The sequence below is a fragment of the Oncorhynchus kisutch genome, linkage group LG26 (genome assembly GCF_002021735.2).
Source record: "Oncorhynchus kisutch isolate 150728-3 linkage group LG26, Okis_V2, whole genome shotgun sequence".
Taxonomy (NCBI): Eukaryota; Metazoa; Chordata; class Actinopteri; order Salmoniformes; family Salmonidae; genus Oncorhynchus; species Oncorhynchus kisutch.
Window position 1 is genome coordinate 17,570,921 of NC_034199.2, and position 18,447 is coordinate 17,589,367.

Below are 18,447 nucleotides of genomic sequence, written 5' to 3' on the forward strand. Positions count from 1 at the left end.
CTCTGTGACATCACGGCGGTTTTCAAAACCTGCAAAGCATTTATAGCCATAGGGAGGATGTCACCATGTCACCACGAATCTCATAGTGTATGAAAATCTCTGTTTTTAAAATGTATAGATGCACTGTTTTCACACATGTAAGCACTGGTATTGGGCTGGAGATAATGAAAAGGGGGTTGAAAAGTGGTGGAATTTCCCTTTAAAGACAGGAGAAGGATTAACATAGGGGCTCTATTTTCGTTTGGCGTTAAGGCGGTGCTAGTGTGAAAAGCATGTTCGTTTGCAATTTTGTCATGTAAAAACTGGCTCACTGGCATTTTCAAACCCTATCACCAGTTTCGGTAATTTACCAGTCTTATATCAGCTCGCTAGCGCTCAGATGACGGGGTGGAAATATTGGAGGTGTGTCCTTAAAAACATGATCTGAAGTGCTAATTTCTGATAGGGATATTTAAGACCAACCAAAAGCTGTTTTTTTTGCAGTAACACAGTTGATTATGGCATGGATTGTGACAGGAGACTATCCAGCCGTGAATCATACTGCCCACATGCGCATGGAACAAGAGTAGCCTTGGTGTGCTTTGGTGTCTGTATACTTAATATTTATTTGATTAAAACCAAGCATAGCCTTCCATCCTCTCAACGAAGGCTTTTTTTTATCTACCCAATGATCCCGATTTGGATGTGTGTAAAACCCTCCATAGTCTGCATTGTTTGAATATTATATGACAACAGGGAGAAATGATGGTGCCTGTAGGTATTTAAAACAAGTTGTTGTTTTGTTTATAATTTGATTACAATGATTAGTTCTCTTTTTAGGCCTTATCAGTAATCAGTAATTCATTGAATCTCGCTTATTGACAATGCCAAAGGCCAAGCCCTATATCAGTGTGAAGAAATGCGTGTACTTACAATGTGGACTAAATGGTTTTACGTTAACCTATTTAGAAAAGATGGGATAGGTCTACATTTTGTTATTTCATTTCTGTAAGCCATTTAACAAACTATAACATTGGAATTTAAGTTGATTCAAAGGCAATTTATTTATAAAAGTCTGTAAATACACACAACCTGAAGCAACCACATATTTTGCCATGGAGCACGTTCTGATTGGCCAGCGAGGGGCCAGCGAGGGGCCAACCTGCACACACTCATAACTTGTTTATTCATCAAAACCCAGCCCTTTCACTCCAATGCCAGCAAGTGTGCGGATAACTGTGATAGTGAAAATATCAAAGATGTCTGACTCACCCCTGAACCTATAGCATTACCGACTGCGCTTAGATTGACCATTACGTTAGGTTTGTTAAACTAGAGCGCTTAGTCTGGTATAATAGAGGGAAAAAGTATGACCTTGCAGTGATTTATGGGCAACCCTGCAGAGAAGGGTGGGTCAACCCACAGAGACCGGTTCAAAGGTCAAACCAGGGCATTATGGTCCTCACCAGGTGACCTGTAGCATCTGGCAGGATGTGGCTTCAGGGGACACAAGGTCAAAGGTCACGTCACAAGAGTAGGTAGAAGTTGCACTTATCCACTGAAACAGGGTCAGATGTTTCCTGATGTTTAAGGTTACGATTGGGAATAGGAGAATCTTATACTAGATCTGTTGAAGGAAACGTTACAGAACCTCATAGATCAGCTGAACAACAACAACAGAGCCGGTCTATGGACTTCAATGGAATTCACAGAGAACCATTCACAGAAGGTTTTCTGAAGGCTCGTGATGTTCACACTGTTTTTTTTTAGAATGGCATGCTCTGTTTGTGCACTGCTGTTTCCAGATGTACAAAACCTACGCACACAACACACACACACACCTACACACACACACTGCTGTTTCACCCATACAGGCTTTGCTGTCTCGCCAGCCTGTAAAGCTTCATGGGAACTGTGTGGGGTGAGGAGCTAGAAGCTTAATCAGATATAACTTTTTGTCGATGCTCACTTCATGCCCTCTGATGGAGGCTGGAATGCTGAAATGTGCTGCTTTTTAATGATATGTTGTAATAAGAAGCATTATTCATTGAACTTCCATTGTCTTCCTCCAAGGGAGACTAAATATGAATCTTTGTATGGCACTGTTGGCGTTGTGGTTCCCAATGTGAGCTTGCATGGCAGGGCAGTTTAAATGTCATGCTGCATAGAGCCAGCTGCTGTGGGCATTGTGAAGAGCAGTTTGCCACTGGTAGTTTTAGGTGGTCATCCCCTTCACTGATGTATTGTGACATTGACCTGACCATAAGGAATCAATGGGAATAGTGTAGGGCGTGTGTGTGTGTGTCTGTGTGTGTGTGTGTCTGCACTTGTGTGTGTGTGTGTATGTGTTTGTCCACATTTGCACAATAGTGAATGGCGTACGTGTGATTTAGAGTTGTGTGTCTTTCTCTGCGTTTTTTGTCTGTGGTAGGAAATGTTTTGCTTCTATTCCTAGGGGGCAGGAAAGGCCTTCAGGGCTTACTTACTTAGTGAGGCAGTTTTTCCACGATGACTCAGTGCTTCTGGATGGGGCTCCCTCTACCTCTTGGGAGGTCCCCTGGACAGGGGGTGGGGCTGCCGTGTGTGTGAGTGTGTGTGTGTGTTTGCGCATGTCTGCATCCGTTAATGTTTAAGTGTAGTTGTGTGTTCCAGGATGATGTACCAATGATCCATTGCTTTTCTCTGAGCTCATTCTGTAAAATAACTCAATCGTCAGCATGCCAGTTTTTTTCCATCAGAACCGGGTGATGTGCATTAACATAGATAATACATAACATACTCTGTATACAAACACAAACTAATTTCCAATGTGTTTCAGGTGGCGGTGATTGGCTTGAGAAAGTGCAAGCCAGGCTTCTGTGATTTCATCCTATTTTCCACAGCGCATGCCACAGCCCCATTCTCATTTCCTGTCAGAGAGAGGCTGGTAAAATAGGCAGAAGTGTGCCAGTATTCAGTTTAACTGCGGCTGTTTTGGCATCGCCTGCACACTGACAAATTACACTTTCCCCACCTACTTCTCTTTTGTCCCTTCCCTGCTCTTTCCCTTTCTCGCTTTCTCAATTATACTGGATTTAGTTGCTTTATCGGTATTACAGGTCTGTGTTGCTGAAAAGTAATGATATTCGCTGTACCAAATGTCCACAAAACTTTGAATGATATACATTGACTGATGACATTTTTGTGTGTACTGGCTTGAATGAATGATGACCATTGTACATAATATACTGTACAGTGTTGTTTCCCTCTTTGTAAACACCCTCTTTCCGTCTCTTTCTCTCTCCAGACGTCATACACACACAGGGCCCTCTCGACGGCAGCCTCTACGCTAAAGTTCGCAAGAAGGAGTCCATCGAAGGCTCGGTTACTGCCAACGGCCTCTCGCCTGCCGCCACCGAACACGTCCTACCTGCCGTCGACCAGGTCCTTCCCACGGTCGACCAAGCCCTGTCTATGAGCAGCGACTCTGGCAACTCCACCGCCTCTATCAAGACTGACCGCACCGATGAGCCAGCCCCGGCAGCAGCAGCTCAAGTACCCCAAGCAGCCCCCGCAGTGAGCCAGCCACCAGCGACCCAGGAAAAGGTTGCAGACTCGGGCACGGACCCGGCCGTCCAGCCCATCAGTCCCCAGGAGAAGCAGGAGCTGGAGCAGCTGCTCAGCGGCCTGGAGGGCCCCATGCACCGCCAGGGCTACCTGTCCTCCCCATCAGGTGGAGGGACAAGTATAGGACTAGGAGGAGGAGGAGGAGGAGGAGGAATACTTCACCTGGTGCCGGCCCAAGTTCACGTGAACGGCCACAACAGCAGAATGGACAGGGAAACGGATATTCTGGATGACGAGGTGGCACTGCCTACCAGCCAGGAGGGCAACAGCATGGATAGCCTGGGCACCCTGTCGTCCCTGGAAGGGAGAGCTACACCGGCAGACCTCTACTATCAGGCTGAGACGGTCATCAATGGGCAGCACGAGGTCACCTATCTGGAGAGGAGCATCCCCCCGGAAAATGCTGTCATCAATGTCGCCATACGCTCACAGGATGTGGCCGCTCAGGTTCCCGTCACATTGATGCGAAGCCTATCCTCAGCTCAGGATGGGACAGGCGAGTCCATCCACCCGGCGAGCGATTACATTTTCAGCCAAAACGGGAACCTGTATCGCTCGCAGTCGTTCGGTGCAGAGCAGAAACACCTCCCCAGAGCTCCAGCACGTACCACCAGTAGTCGTGATGCCGTCCAACGGGGGCTCAATGTGTGGCAGCAATATGGCGTCCCAGAGGAGCCGGTGATGGACGGCGTCCATTTTGGCCCTTTTCCACCCTCCATGCCTCTACAGAGCCACCACAGCCTGCCACAGTTCCCCCACCACCAGACTGCCTCGCAGCAGGAGATTGAGCAGTCCATTGAGGCCCTCAACCTGCTGATGCTAGACCTGGACCCAGGCTGTCCTTTGGGGAAGGTGCCCAAGTCCCTGAGCGCTCCGCCAGGGGATAATGGGGTGGTGGTGACCATGCAACCATCCTTCTCCCAGACCCAGGCCAGACCCTCCTACCAGGCCGACTCAGCTATCTCGGGAAGCCATGCGCCTCGCCTTGCCAATGTCCCGCTGAGTTCCTCCCCCATCCAGCTGTCCACGTCACCAGAGCCCTCTGCCATCCAGAGACCCACAGCCATCTACCAGCCTGGTCCCACTGTAGTCTCCGTCCCTGGCTTCCTCACTGAACCTTCCAGCCAAGGGGAAGCCTGGACCAGTTCTCCCACCCAGGTCCCCACTACCGTTGGCCAGCTGCAGCTGAAGCCCATTAACACGTACCCCCCCAGCACAATGACCTCGTCCCTGTCCCCAGAGCTCCAGCAGAGTCTCAGTGCCATCTCCTCATTGCCCCAGCTGAGAGATGCCGAGCCTGATGAAGTATTCAACGTGGAGGGCTTAGTAGCCCAGCGCGTGGCAGGTAAGACTGCAGATCTCATGTGTTGTCATTGGCATATAGGTGTGATTTAATATACAAAGGAAACAGGAAGGTTATTCTCAAGTCGAGGATATATTAGGATGTTAAAAAAGAAACAAAAAGCTGTAATGAATATGTATGAAGTTCAAACAGAGAACATCTTGATAGTTTTCTCCCAAAACAGAGCATTTATTACATTTTCTTTCCTAAACTTAGTTTTTTTAACAAGTTTGTTTACTGCACAAAGAGATGAACAGCCCACACAGACACCATCTCTCAGTACAACATGGAACTGTAAAACCCCCGGAGTAACAAATGAAATCCTCAGAAAATCCATTGTGAGCCGGGCTTGACTTTTCCTGGCTCAAAGCTCTGCCCTTATGATGGGCTGCGTTGGCGTTGATATGAGCCCTGTGAGGTCACAATGAAGCCATTGTACACACAGTGCCTCAGCTCGAGGATCCCCCGTAAGACCCTGCACTACACTGTATTAAGCACTGAGGCTTCCCAGAACTGACTGCTCCCAAGATGGAGGACACACCTACTAGTACATATGGTTCATTGCTTAAAGCATCTAGCACCCTGGTAAAATAATGTTGTTTTTCATGTAAATAGTGCTAAGAGAACTAAGCTTTTGTCCAATAGGAGGATACTTATGTGAAGCTAGAAGGACTTTACAGGGCAAATGGCTCTTAATAAGGCCACACAAACATTTTTATGACAAGTGGGGCAAAAGTATGCCAACAAACACATGTTGACAAGGTTACACTGTCAGTGAGATCATGAAACCATTTTAATGCACTTCTTCGGCATGTATATTGGTGGCCAACCCTTTTCCTGGAGAACAACCCATCTACCTTTCAAATCAAGCCTGCGTCAACCTGCAGTACCATATATACCGCAGCAAATGACAACCTTTCCAAACTGCACAATTTCAGTGCATCTTATCTCGTGACAGTTATGAGCTGTCTCCAATGGAGGAAGTTCGCTGGCGTAACCGAACACACAGGTCCGCAGTGTGGAAACCTGTCATAAATCAAAAAGTAGTGGTACAGAATCACATTGCCAAGCTGTGAAGGGACATCTCTGAAAACAAGTCCAAGAAAGATACTCTCACAGTAATGGTGAAATACATCTTCTTGGTTCTGAAATTGGTTTCAGTGAAACCCCATTATGGCCAGACAGCGAAAGTGCTGTTATTGTGATTTTATAGACAAATCAATTTAAATATAATTTAAATAAAGTGCATAAAAAAATGCAAAGCACTTTACAGTCAAACAACAACATAAAGGAAATGAAAGAAAAACAAGCTGGAAGAATAAAAAGCAGGAATAATATAAGCGAGCAGGGAGATCCTTCTGTCCTTGTTAGTTACTTGTCACACAAGCACTTTGCTTCTCTGGACAGCTCAAGGCAACTGATAGTAGACTTTCCTTATCACATCTTGTGGTTGTCAGGAGATACAAGCCCACTTTGTCCACATGTACAGGCAGCTGTCCACCGAAACATATGTGACATGTCCACTTGGTTCTTATTTCTGATATTTCTTAGTAATTTTTTTATCATAGATGTTTGACATTTCCATTGTTCTGTAAGCGATTATGATTTAAAAAATATATATTTTCATAAACTAGCAAATAACCTGTTTTCTTCATTTATTTTATCCCTTTCTGTGGACGATCTCATTATCTCTCCATCATTCTCTCTCCTCTTCATCTTCATCCTCATCCTCCTCTTTCTCCTGCCGACTACAATCATGCCCCTACTCTACCTACCCAGAGTACTCAGCCAGAATGCGAGGCCAGTCTGAGCACCGTCGCTCCCTCTCCCTCTCTGGTTCGTTCCCCTCCTCCTCTCCTTCCCTGTTTCCCCTGTCACTGACTCCTCTTCAAAACCAACCTTTCTGAGTATCTATCCATGGCACTGCCTGCCAGTTTGAGTTTGCTGTTTGCATTTGTTGCTTCCTGTTTATGCCCTTTCTGTCCGTTTCTACCTTACTCTCTTTCTTTCTCATTATCTATCTAATTTTTTTCTGTCTTTCCCTTGCTCTCTTTTCCTCACTCCCTCCCTCTGGTTGTCTCTCTCGCTATGTCACAGAACAAACAATGTCCTCTAATGTCCAGTTTTTCCAATACACCGTCCTTCATCTGTGATTGATGGAGAGGACAGTTTGATATTTATTTTTTAAGGTTAAGGAATCGACCCAACCCAAAAATGGCATTTGGGTTAATGTTTAAGTTTTACAAGAACGAGATGAGGAAGCACAAAGATGGCTCTGTGCGGACTCGCAGCGGAGTGTATGTCACAAGATATTGTGTGCCAAAGCCAGGGAACAATACCCAAGGCCAGGAGACACTGGCCTCTTTCAAGGCTGCTCTTTTTCCCTTTCTGTTTTTAATATTATCATCGCAGACAAAGGGCACTAAATCTAGGGGGAAGATTGCCTTTTTGAAATATTCTGAAGGCCTTATCTGTCCGTTGGGAGAGATAGACAAGGACGCAGACTGTATTGTTCTGTCAGGGGCCTGGAATGATATCCAGACTGCAGTACTGCACTGTACTCCCAAAAGCCAGAGTAGTCCTTGAAGTTCAAGGACCGTAATGAATGACCACAATGACATCCATTCTATTAACATGGCTTCACTTCCAACAACTCAGGCCTTGGAGCAAAGATGGAGCATGAGTAGACCGGACATTCCCGGTGTAGACCGTTTAGAATGGGGTCAGACCTGGTCTACTGGAAAAAAAACACTCTATTTGGGTATTTATATACATACGTAGATCTGTTTCCAATCTATTCAGTACATTTCTTTGAAGGGAATTCCGATTAATTTCACCCCAGATAACCCTTCCGCACCACCCTCACTGGAGCGATGGATGGAGATGAAGAGAACGATAGCCCCTTCCTGATAACATTTCCTATAGTATGTAAAAATATATATATATATTTGTGTTTATATGCTTGAAACACAAGGGGGGGAAACAAAACAATTCCCCAGATATGTCAGTCCAGGGAATCTCTGCTGTAACAGCTGGAAGCTATTAGCCATCTCCAGGGCAACGATACAGTGTTTGACAGGCTCTGCTGTAGAGCAGTGCATCCTGGGTCCATCTGTTTTGCTGTATCCCAGGCCCATTGCCATTCACGTGCCAGTGCTTAGGATTTATCCAACAATGCCCCTCTTCGATCCACAAATCAAAATAGAGCCCAGCCTAGACATGTGACATGACTGAAGCAGCTCCATTGGAGGCAAATCAAGAACGTAAAAAGATGGGCATATGAATGGCATGTGTGCAGGTTTGGCGTTTTAGGCCTATACTTGGATCTTGTCATGATACTGTTTTGTTATGCTGTAAATTGGGATCCAACAAAGCACACTTAGTGACACTAGATTTCTGTTGATATACAGTATATACACTGTTGTGCACTAGACAGACAGGAAGTTAGTTAACCTCTTAGAAGACTGCTCTCCTTTAATACCACTTTTTCCCTCCAAAATCTCTCTGTAGTTTTTACGTTCAGTTTAACCTCTAGCAATTGTGGAATATGGATATGCTTCATCACAGTCATGGATATTATTTGGAGTAAACACATAAGGCATGTCTGACTCTTGTGTGACCAAAGAGGCCATCTCCATTCTGACAGTAACTATTAGCCTCTTAGCATTAGCATGCAGCTGCGGGAAACTATCTCTAACTCGCCGCACCCCCCCCCCCCCAGGTTTATCCTGCCAAAAGAGGCTGAGCTAGGGCTTGTAAATATTTTTCACTGTTTCCATAACGTTCAGCTCTCGAACTAGGGTGTGTTTGCATGCTTTTCCATCTTTGGGAGGGTATGTCAGAACTTCAGGCCTGGAGAATCCATGAATCAGATGAATAGTTTGTTTTTGCAGACAGTCAGCGCTAGCTACAGAGTACATTGCATAAAACGTGTTTATGCACAATTTTCAATGACCCTCCAAGAGAATAATCTTTACCTTAAAATTGAAGAACCTAGGGTAAAAGTTAAACATATTTTTAAGAAAGGCTGGCTACGATACAAAACCAATGTGTAGTTTGCTTACATTAACCCAAAGTCTCTGACTAGCAATGAACAAAAACAAGTTTCCATGCAGTAACTAACACATTAAGATAAGATCTTACGCAAATCCTTTTTGTCTTACACTGGCAGTGGCAGCTTCCTCTCTTTCCCTCCAAACCAACTCATTGTAATGAGTTTACTGGGCCTTTTGAGGTTCATCCAAAACATTAGCTACCGCCACAGAGTATTACCCAGATAACAATAATTACAAATTTATACTGTTTCACTGATGTACCTGCGAGTTCCTGATAATCTAGTGACATTCAACAAGAACATTGATCCCTACTGTTCCCCTCCAAACAATCCAGAGTGCCTGATTTTAATGAGAAAAGTTCTGGTTAGAGTGTTCAACATCAAGTAGCATGTTGAAAGTTCAGCTTTGCCATTTCTTACTGTTCACTTTTGAACACTTTGTGACTGTTTCCTTATTCTGATGTTTCTGTGGATTTAAAGGCTGTGCAAGACATTGCTGGTTTGAAGTAAAAAATTGTGTTTCAAAGAGCATGATACTGATACATGATACAGCATGATATTTTTTTTTTCTCTTTTTTTACAAAACACTGTTCTGACAAAATGTGACCCCTGTATGATCTGGACAGGTGTCCAGTCCCATGGGATGTCATTGGACGAGACATTGGCCCTGCCCCGTCACCGCACCACCAGCGAAGGACAATGCCACAATGGCCACGACGAAAACTTCTCTTACGAACCCCCAGTCCGCTCCCCCATTCGCTGTGTCTCGCCGGAGTTCGTCAACACCTTAAATCTGAATCCTGGGGGGCGGCCCAAAGAGGTAGAATGCTCTGCCCACAGCCTCAACCTTCTCTAGTGTGTCTCACATAGGATGATATATGATTAGGATGACCATAATGAATACTAACATATTGGTTGTGTGTGCGTGAATGTGTGTGTGTGTGTGTGTTTCCTTGTCTTCTCTTCCATCAGAGACACATGCACAGCTACAGAGAGGCCTTTGAGGAGTTGGAAGGTGGCTCCGTCAGCCCCACGCCCACTGTTGGTGGTGAGGTGTTCCCCCAAACCCCTGCCTTCCCCATCTCGCCGCAAACCCCTTACTTCAACCTGTGTAAGTCTCCCCTCTGGCTGGCTGTAGGCGCTGTGGAACTCAGTGGAATTTAGGCTTTTACCAGAGATCATATTTAAATACATTTATCCAAGAAGGGAGTAGGATGTTATTTACAGGAATAATTAACCAGGAGTTACATTACCATGTGACTTGATCGGGAAAACCTCAAAAGTTTAACTCTCTAGGATATTATAGGACATGAGAATACCATGTTTTATTCAGGCATGTACAGGTTCAGAGTGTAGAAACTATACAACTGATATTATGGTCAATAACGTCATGGTGGCATTAGTCTAGCGCTGTCTGGTTGGTTTTAATTCTTGGACCATAACATTTTTCTTCTTCTTCTTCTTCTTCTTCTTCTCAAAATAAATAATAGACTACATCTCCTAATCCCGAGTATTCTACCCCATTTAGATGTAGGGCAATAAACTATATTTCCCACGTGACAAAATCCATTTCAAACCCATTCAGACAGATTTGTAGGAAGTGCAGGATAGATCCTAATAACTGCAGAGGCCACACTGTCTGAGAGGCCACACTGTTTGCAATTGTGTCGGCTCATAGAAAAGTCTGAGTCATCCTATCAGACAAGAATCACACTTCTCTCCTGCCTTCCAGGCAGTAATTCAGTGGGTTTAGAGAATGTGCTGCCATCTACAGATCAACATATCCTGGGATCCCACCAGTCTTCTGATACATTTAGTAGGCACGCATTTCATATGAAAGATGGGCACTGTTTAATTTTTTGATTTTATTCAGTGCCTATCTTCCACATTCATTTGGGTTAAGGCATTGAGCTGCATCTACACACAGAAACAATAGCGTGAGTTGTGGTTTCAAGCGCTTGACAAATTATGGAGTGAACTATCCCTTCAAATACCATGTCAGTTGCCAGCTCTACGAGTTACCTCATCTCCCCCTGGGCAAAGCCCTAAAAACACCCCATAAAAAGCCCATAGCATTTTTACCGCCCTCAAAGGTGTTACCCCCCCCCCAAAAAAAAATACTCCATGCAAAGCGGGAATGCACTGAGTACTTATTTTTCCTGGCTAAACCATGACGATTTATGATATCTCTGTCCATGTAAGAAGATTCTAGTCAAGTATGCATCCACTTACATGCATCTACCAGCATTTAGGGATTTACTAGTAGTATGCTACTACTCAAGTATGCATCCCACTTTCAATATGCTTCAACTTAATTTGACACTTGATGTCTTGAATAGAAACTGAAACAGATACTTAGATAGACTGGTGGAGCCCTGGGTATGTCTGTCCCTGTCTATCTCTGACGTTCTAGCCCCTAACCCTAAACATTACTTACTGCGAGATAGGAGGCTGTGTTGGTTTTCTCTTTATGGAGCTAGTGGTGTGGTTAACTGTTGCCCTGCAAGTCTGGCCTTGTATCAGTTTAGAATCATCACTCCCATTGGTAATGTTACAATTCGGGTTATGGAAAGCTGATGGACCAGCGCTTAGGGTTACCCAGATCCCTATCACCGGCACATCCACAGACCCCTCTCAGCTCTAGACCTTTAGAGTGTCCTCCCATGAAAAGCATTTGCCCAACACGATCCATCACATTGTAAGGCATTTAGGTTGCCACACAGAACAAAGAATTGATTGGGATTCTTTGGTAAGTGGAGGATGATGCACGTCCCTAGTCCCACTGTTGACCACATTGGCTTTCTTGGCCCAGGCTCAGCGACCCTGAAGTTACCTCCAGCTCTCCCCTTCTGCCTATCATAGCCCCCCCCCCCCCCCGCACGGCTCTACCCAGCATGCCTCTGGAGAGCAGTACCTCTTAAGACACAAGAGCCCCTTCTAGACTTGAGATCCACACTAAATTACTCATATAAAGGAAACACACGTATTCACCCACACTAATTCTCTCACACACACACACACAAACACACATATTTCAAAATAACTAAGCCTCACTCTCCTAAGGTACTGCTCTCCATGTGACTGTTGTCATGTGTGTATTCCTTTTAACATCACTTTGTTGTTTTGCTACGCACCGACTTCTCCCAAGCATCTTTATTTGTTAAGCCACATAAGGCTTGTCTTTTATACATATGTCAGTGAGTTACTGTTGTTATTTACATATGTGTGCATGGCGCACCTTTGCTTACATCCTGCCATGTTTGTTGTGACCGTGTCGCTCAGAGGCTGGTCACAGTGTGATAGGTCACCTGCATGGTCCTCCCACAGAGCACGAGGCATGGACACACCCCTCCCACATCTAGCTGTGTCCGTCATGATATCACCCATGTTGTCGTGTGTCACTGTGTCACATTCTGTTGTTATGATGTCTTGACAGCTCAGCATCTGTATGTACCATATGTATACACACACATTTGGTTTCCGGACCCAGATTAAGCCTAGTTCTGGACAAAAAATAACTTTCAAACAATATTCTCTGTTGAGCATGTTTTTTCTTCTTGGACTAGTGTTATTCTAGGTCCCGGAAAACATTCCTTAATATTTCCATGCTACACATTTCAGTCAGTCCTATATATGAGGCATAGAACATGTGCAGCAATGAACAACCTGTCTTGGAATTCAGGAATTAAAAAATTGCCCTATCAATTGAATACATGTAACGGTAACTAACACACTTTTGAACATTGCGCTATTCCGTACAATTTACCTTATTTTACCGCCCAAAAAACGTAATACTTCCAGGTCAACTGTGACATGAATACCATTGTAAAGCACAATTTCTCCCCTTTCTAGCAAAATCAATGACGAGACCTCCATGCTGTCCGTCTCTGCATGATTGAAGAACGCGATGCGTTCCGTCTGGTCTTTTTAAAAATGGCGGGTGGGGATGCGAAACCTACTGCATGATAATGAAAGGGGGGAGATATGTTGTTTGGGGAAACTGCTTTTGTCACCCGATTTGTCCAACTTATCACCTCTAAAATGTAAATGAAACAATATAGCTAGAGAAGGGCTACACCTGGTGGAAAGAGGCTGTACGACACCGAATGAGTTCCAAATGCTGTACGTTACGTCGTGACACGTCAGAGGGATCTGTTTTTTGTTAGTCTTTTCTCGAATACTATTAATCCATTCCCATGAAAATCAACGCTGAATCAAAACTTAGTTCACACCCCAGATTTTGATGCCAATACATTTGCTACAGTCCCATTAGTTTTCATTGCAGCCTCGTTTGAATGCTGCGGTGGTGCAAATTTGTACGGAATGGGGTTAGTCACCGTTACATACCTTACATAGACCCAAACCAGCTAACACACACACACACACACACACACACACACACACACACACACACACACATACACAGTTACAACATGAACATCACAGGTGTTTGCTGCTAAGACTGTTGTAGTGAAGCATGCTAAATGCTAAGTCATGCTGTGCTCTTTTCCTGCTAGGCCAAGCTCGTTCCCCTCCAGGCCTGATGAAGACCCCTCTCTCTGCCCTGGGCCTCAAACCCCACAACCCAGCTGAGATCCACCTCAACCAGAGTGGCTCAGGTGAGCAAGCACTCCTTAGCCTGTTAGCCATTGTGCTTCACTCATGGGCTTGAAGAGCCTGTAAGCATAGCATAATGTAGCCTCTAGCATGTTAGCATAATCTTACAGTGCTATGTTCACTTCATCTAGTTAGTATATTGTATGTAAACTTTGTGTAAATTTGTCTGTAGTCTGTCTCAATATGTTGTTTTTTTGCTAGCAGCACCATATCACCAAGGTAAATTCTGGGTATGTGTAAATGTACTTAAATATACAAATATACAAATTGTAAAAAAATATATAAATGCAACATGTAAAGTGTTGAAATAAATATCCCCGAAATGTTCCATATGCACAAAAAGCTTATTTCTCTTGAATGTTGTTGTCACGCCCTGGCCATAGAGAGGCTTTTCATTCTCTATTTTGGTTAGGCCAGGGTGTGACTAGGGTGGGCATTCTATGTCCTTTTTTCTATGTTTTGTATTTCTATGTCTTGGCCTGGTATGGTTCTCAATCAGGGACAGCTGTCTATCGTGATTGAGAACCATACCTAGGTACCCTTTTCCCCCACCTGTTTTGTGGGAAGTTAACTTTGTAGTTGATCAGGGCACATAGCCCAAAGCTTCACGGTTGTTTATTTCTTCTTCGTTTTGTCGGCGTCATTTTTAAATAAAGTAAAAATGTACGCTTACCATGCTGCACCTTGGTCCAGTCCTTCAGCCAGCCGTGACAGTTGTGCATAAATGTGTTTATGTCCCTATTAGCGAGCATTTATTTTTGCCAAGATAATCCATCCACCTGACAGGTGTGGCATAGTAAAAAGCTGATTAAACTGCATGATCATTACACAGTGCTGGGGACCTAAAAGTCCACTCTAAAATGTGAAGTTTTGTCACACAACACAATGCCACAGATGTATCATATTTTGAGGGAACATGCAATTGGCATGCTGATTGCTGGAATGTCCACCAGAGCTGTTGCCAAAGAATTTCATGTTAATTTCTCTACCATAAGCCGCCTCCAACGTCGGTTTGCGCAACCAACAAATTTCTGCACAAACTGTCAGAAACCATCTCAGGGAAGCTAATCTGTGTGCTCGTCGTCCTCACCAAGGCCATGACATGACTGCAGTTCGGCGTCATAACCAACTTCAGTGGGCAAATACTCACCTTCGACTGCCACTGGCACACTGGAGAAGTGTGCGCTTCATGGATTAATCCCGGTTTCAACTGTACATGGCAGACAGCTTGTGGGTGAGTGGTTTGCTGATCAGCGTTGTGAACAAAGTGCCCCCATGGTGGGCTGGGGTTATGGTATGGGCAGGCATAAGCTACGGCAGCAAACGGATATGCGTATTATCGATTACAATTTCAATGCACAGAGATACCGTGACGAGATCCTGAGGCACATTGTCGTACCATTCATCCACCGCCATCACCTCATGTTTCAGCATGATAATGCAAGGATCTGTACACAACTCCTGGAAGCTGAAAATGTCCCAGTTCTTCCATGTCTTGCATACTCACTAAACGTGTCATCCATTGAGCATTTTTGGGATGCTCTGGGTCTATGCGTACGCCAGCGTGTTCCAGTTCCACAGGCCACAATCAACAGCCTGATCAACTCTATGCGAAGGAGATGTGTTGCGCTACATGAGGCAACTGGTGGTCACACCAGATACTGACTGGTTTTCTGACCAACCTTTTTTTTAAGGTATCTGTGACCAACAGATGCATATTTCCAGTCATGTGAAATCCAGAGATTAGGGCCCAGTGAATTTACTGATTTCCATATATGAACTCGTAAAATCTTTGAAATTGTTTTGTTTATATATTTTTTCAGTGTATGCTAATAATATATATGCCATTTAGCAGACGCTTTATCCAACGCATGTATAAGAATAATGATTTTTTTCTGATAATATTGTAATACATACATATGCTACATGACCAAAAGTATGTGGACACCTGCTTCGTCAAACATCTCATTCCAATATCATGGGCATTAATATGTAATTGGTCCCCCCTTTGCTGCTATAATAGCTACCTATCTTCTGGGAAGGCTTTCCCCTAAATGTTGGTACATTGCTGCGGGTGCTTTGCTTACATTCAGCCACAAACATTAGTGAGGTCGAGCACTGATGTTGGGGTGGCAGGTAGCCTAGTGGTTAGAGCGGTGAGCCAGGATCAAGTCCCTGAGTTGACAAGGTAAAACAAAATCTGTTGTTCTGTCCCTGAAAAAGGCAGTTAACCCACTGTTCCCCGGTAGGCAGTCATTGTAAATAAGAATTTGTTCTTAACTGACTTGCATAGTTAAATAAAGTTTAACAAAAAAACGCCTCGCAGTTGGCGTTTCAATTCATCCAAAAGGTGTTTGATGGGGTCCCATCCCTCTGAGCTTGTGTGGTCTACCACTTCACGACTGAGACGTTGTTGCTCCTAGATGTTTCCACTTCACAATAACAGCACTTACATTTGATCGGGGCAGCTCTAGCAGGGCAGAAATGTTATGAACTGACTTGTTGGAAAGGTGGCATCCTATGTCGGTGCCATGTTGAAAGCCACTGAGCTCTTCAGTAAGGCCATTCTACTGCCAATGTTTTATATATGGAGATTGCATGTGTGGCTGAAATAGCTGAATACAATAAGTGGCTGAAATAGCTGAATACATTAATTTGAAGAGGTGTCCACATACTTTTATATATATAGTGCAGCAAAGTGCTAAAATGTAAACATAGCATCTATCTACTCCCTTGAGGCCTCAACGATTGTTAGCATAGGGCTAAATCTAGAGAGTGTGGCTAGCTAGCACCATTCCATTGAGGGCTAGAAAGGCTAGCATAGAAACCTAGCTTTAGCTTGAGATACATTTTCTGTGAAACAGTTCACCAGTGAGATCACCAGTGCTTGTAAATTGAGCAGTGTTTTTGTATCATATGTGGTTATATTGGGGTTGATTTTAGTGACCTAGGAATGTGAATGAAAGCTTGATTTATGGCTCACCTTCATAGGGTTGCATGTTAATCCATTCTTCAAAGCGACGTGTCCCATATTTACACAGCCGACAGGCTAAATGTGAGAGAGCCCCCAGAAATATAATTTCAACAAATGACTCCTTTGAACATGCGCTCTTTTTTATTGTCTACTCTAAGCCTTTATGGAGTGTTTGGTTCTAGCGGAGGCAGGAGCAATAATATCTCATTACTGGATGAGGTGCTTGGGCTCTCGGAGGGATGTTTGACTTGGCTCACGAAATGTGGACCCCACTGCTCAGTAGTTCCTTCTGCGCTGACTATTCCAGCGCTGACTTATACACACACACACACACACACACACACACACACACACACACACACACACACACACACACACACACACACACACACACACACACACACACACACACACACACACACACACATCTGTAGTTAAGCTACAGATGCTTGAATATAACTTTGACAAATTTTCTTCCCTCTCTACACCATCTATCACATCATCATACTTTGTCTTCTTTCTTTCTCCCATGAACCTCTTTTCCTCCCCTACCTTCTCTGGCTACCTTACACTACTTATCATCCTCTTCCTCCTTTCTCATTCCTTTCAACCCTCCCTTTATCTCGCTCTTCTTGTTCTTGACTCTTTGTTTCACTTTTTTTCTTTGAATTCCGTCCGTCACGGCGCCTCAGACGCTGACAATAGTGAGGGCGAGGAAGGTAAGAACATCGCCCAATCATCAAGCATTTTTTTTTTTACTTCCCCAGAGAGCCCTTGTCATAGACAACCGCAGAGCCTCATTCTTTTTCTCCCTCTTCTCCCATCCAACTGTCCTCCACCCATTTCAGGTGTTATTTCGCAATTGAGACTTTACAATTCCTTACAACGATGCACTTTTTCTCCATTTCTTTGTTCCGTATTGTGTTTGCTCATTGCTGTTATGGTCACCATCCCTCTTGCTCCATTCAGTCACTGTATGTGCCATGGAGTCATCATTGTGGGCAATACTGTTCCCTCCAGAAGATTCTTGTCTAGCGTGGGTTTCAGATCTAGCAGACTGTGCTTTTGATAGGCTCTTGTGGACATCATTGGAATGTCGAGGGGGCAATAGAACATGTCTCTGAGTACATACAAGCAGGTCTGTTTGACAAACACACTGTTGACAAGCTCCTGATGGGGAAACGGTGAAGATGCTGCAGTTTGGTTGATGCGCTGCAGCTGACGACTTGAATATGATCATTTCAATGAAGGAGGAATAATTTAACGACAGCCTAAAGCCTATCGTTGCTTCGTAGGTTCTCTGGACTGCTTAACTCTGAACTCTGTAGTCCCATTTGTAGGAGTTTAAGTATTATATTAAAGATATAATATGTCAGTAATAATATGTCAATAATATTTCAGTGTATACCCAAAGTACAGTAAATCTTGATATCCAAACAACTCACTACTCCTGAATTCAGTGAAGAAAACACATTTGATAGATAATGGCATGTTCACAAGAACAGAATTGTCACTGTTTAGGGGGAAAGTGCAGCCATCCTGTGAAGACAACTTCACCTGAACGACAGTACACACTGAAATTAAATCACACTTAATGGCCAAGTCTGTATCTCTTCAGAGCCGCGGAGCTACGTGGAGTCGGTGGCCAGATCAGCGGTGGCCGGCGGGGGACCACCAGGGTCACCTGTGACCCTCACCCCTCCAAGAGAGATCTTGGCCAGACAGACGACCACTGACCCTGCCCCAACCTTCAACCCCCCACTGTCTAGCAGCAGCCCAATCCACAGCTCAGAGGGGTGAGTACGAAGCAAACAACATTAATACATACACTCAATTGCCAATTTATTAGGTACGCTCGTTCACGAAAATGGTTCG

At 44.3% G+C, this 18,447-nt stretch overlaps 1 protein-coding gene across 12 annotated transcripts in view; it reads left to right on the plus strand.

Annotated features, from left to right (window-relative positions):
- tns1b (tensin 1b) overlaps window positions 1-18,447 on the plus strand; it is a 233,516-nt gene that overhangs the window by 193,460 nt on the left and 21,609 nt on the right. For 7 of the 12 annotated variants that reach the window (XM_031806233.1, XM_031806228.1, XM_031806230.1 and 4 more), the window contains 6 exons: window positions 3,266-4,930; window positions 6,707-6,763; window positions 9,608-9,801; window positions 9,954-10,092; window positions 13,499-13,600; window positions 18,191-18,368. In XM_031806233.1, coding sequence (XP_031662093.1) covers window positions 3,266-4,930; window positions 6,707-6,763; window positions 9,608-9,801; window positions 9,954-10,092; window positions 13,499-13,600; window positions 18,191-18,368 — 2,335 coding nt within the window. The remainder of the gene's footprint in view (window positions 1-3,265; window positions 4,931-6,706; window positions 6,764-9,607; window positions 9,802-9,953; window positions 10,093-13,498; window positions 13,601-18,190; window positions 18,369-18,447) is intronic. The other 5 variants (XM_031806232.1, XM_031806235.1, XM_031806231.1 and 2 more) reach the window with 3 other exon arrangements.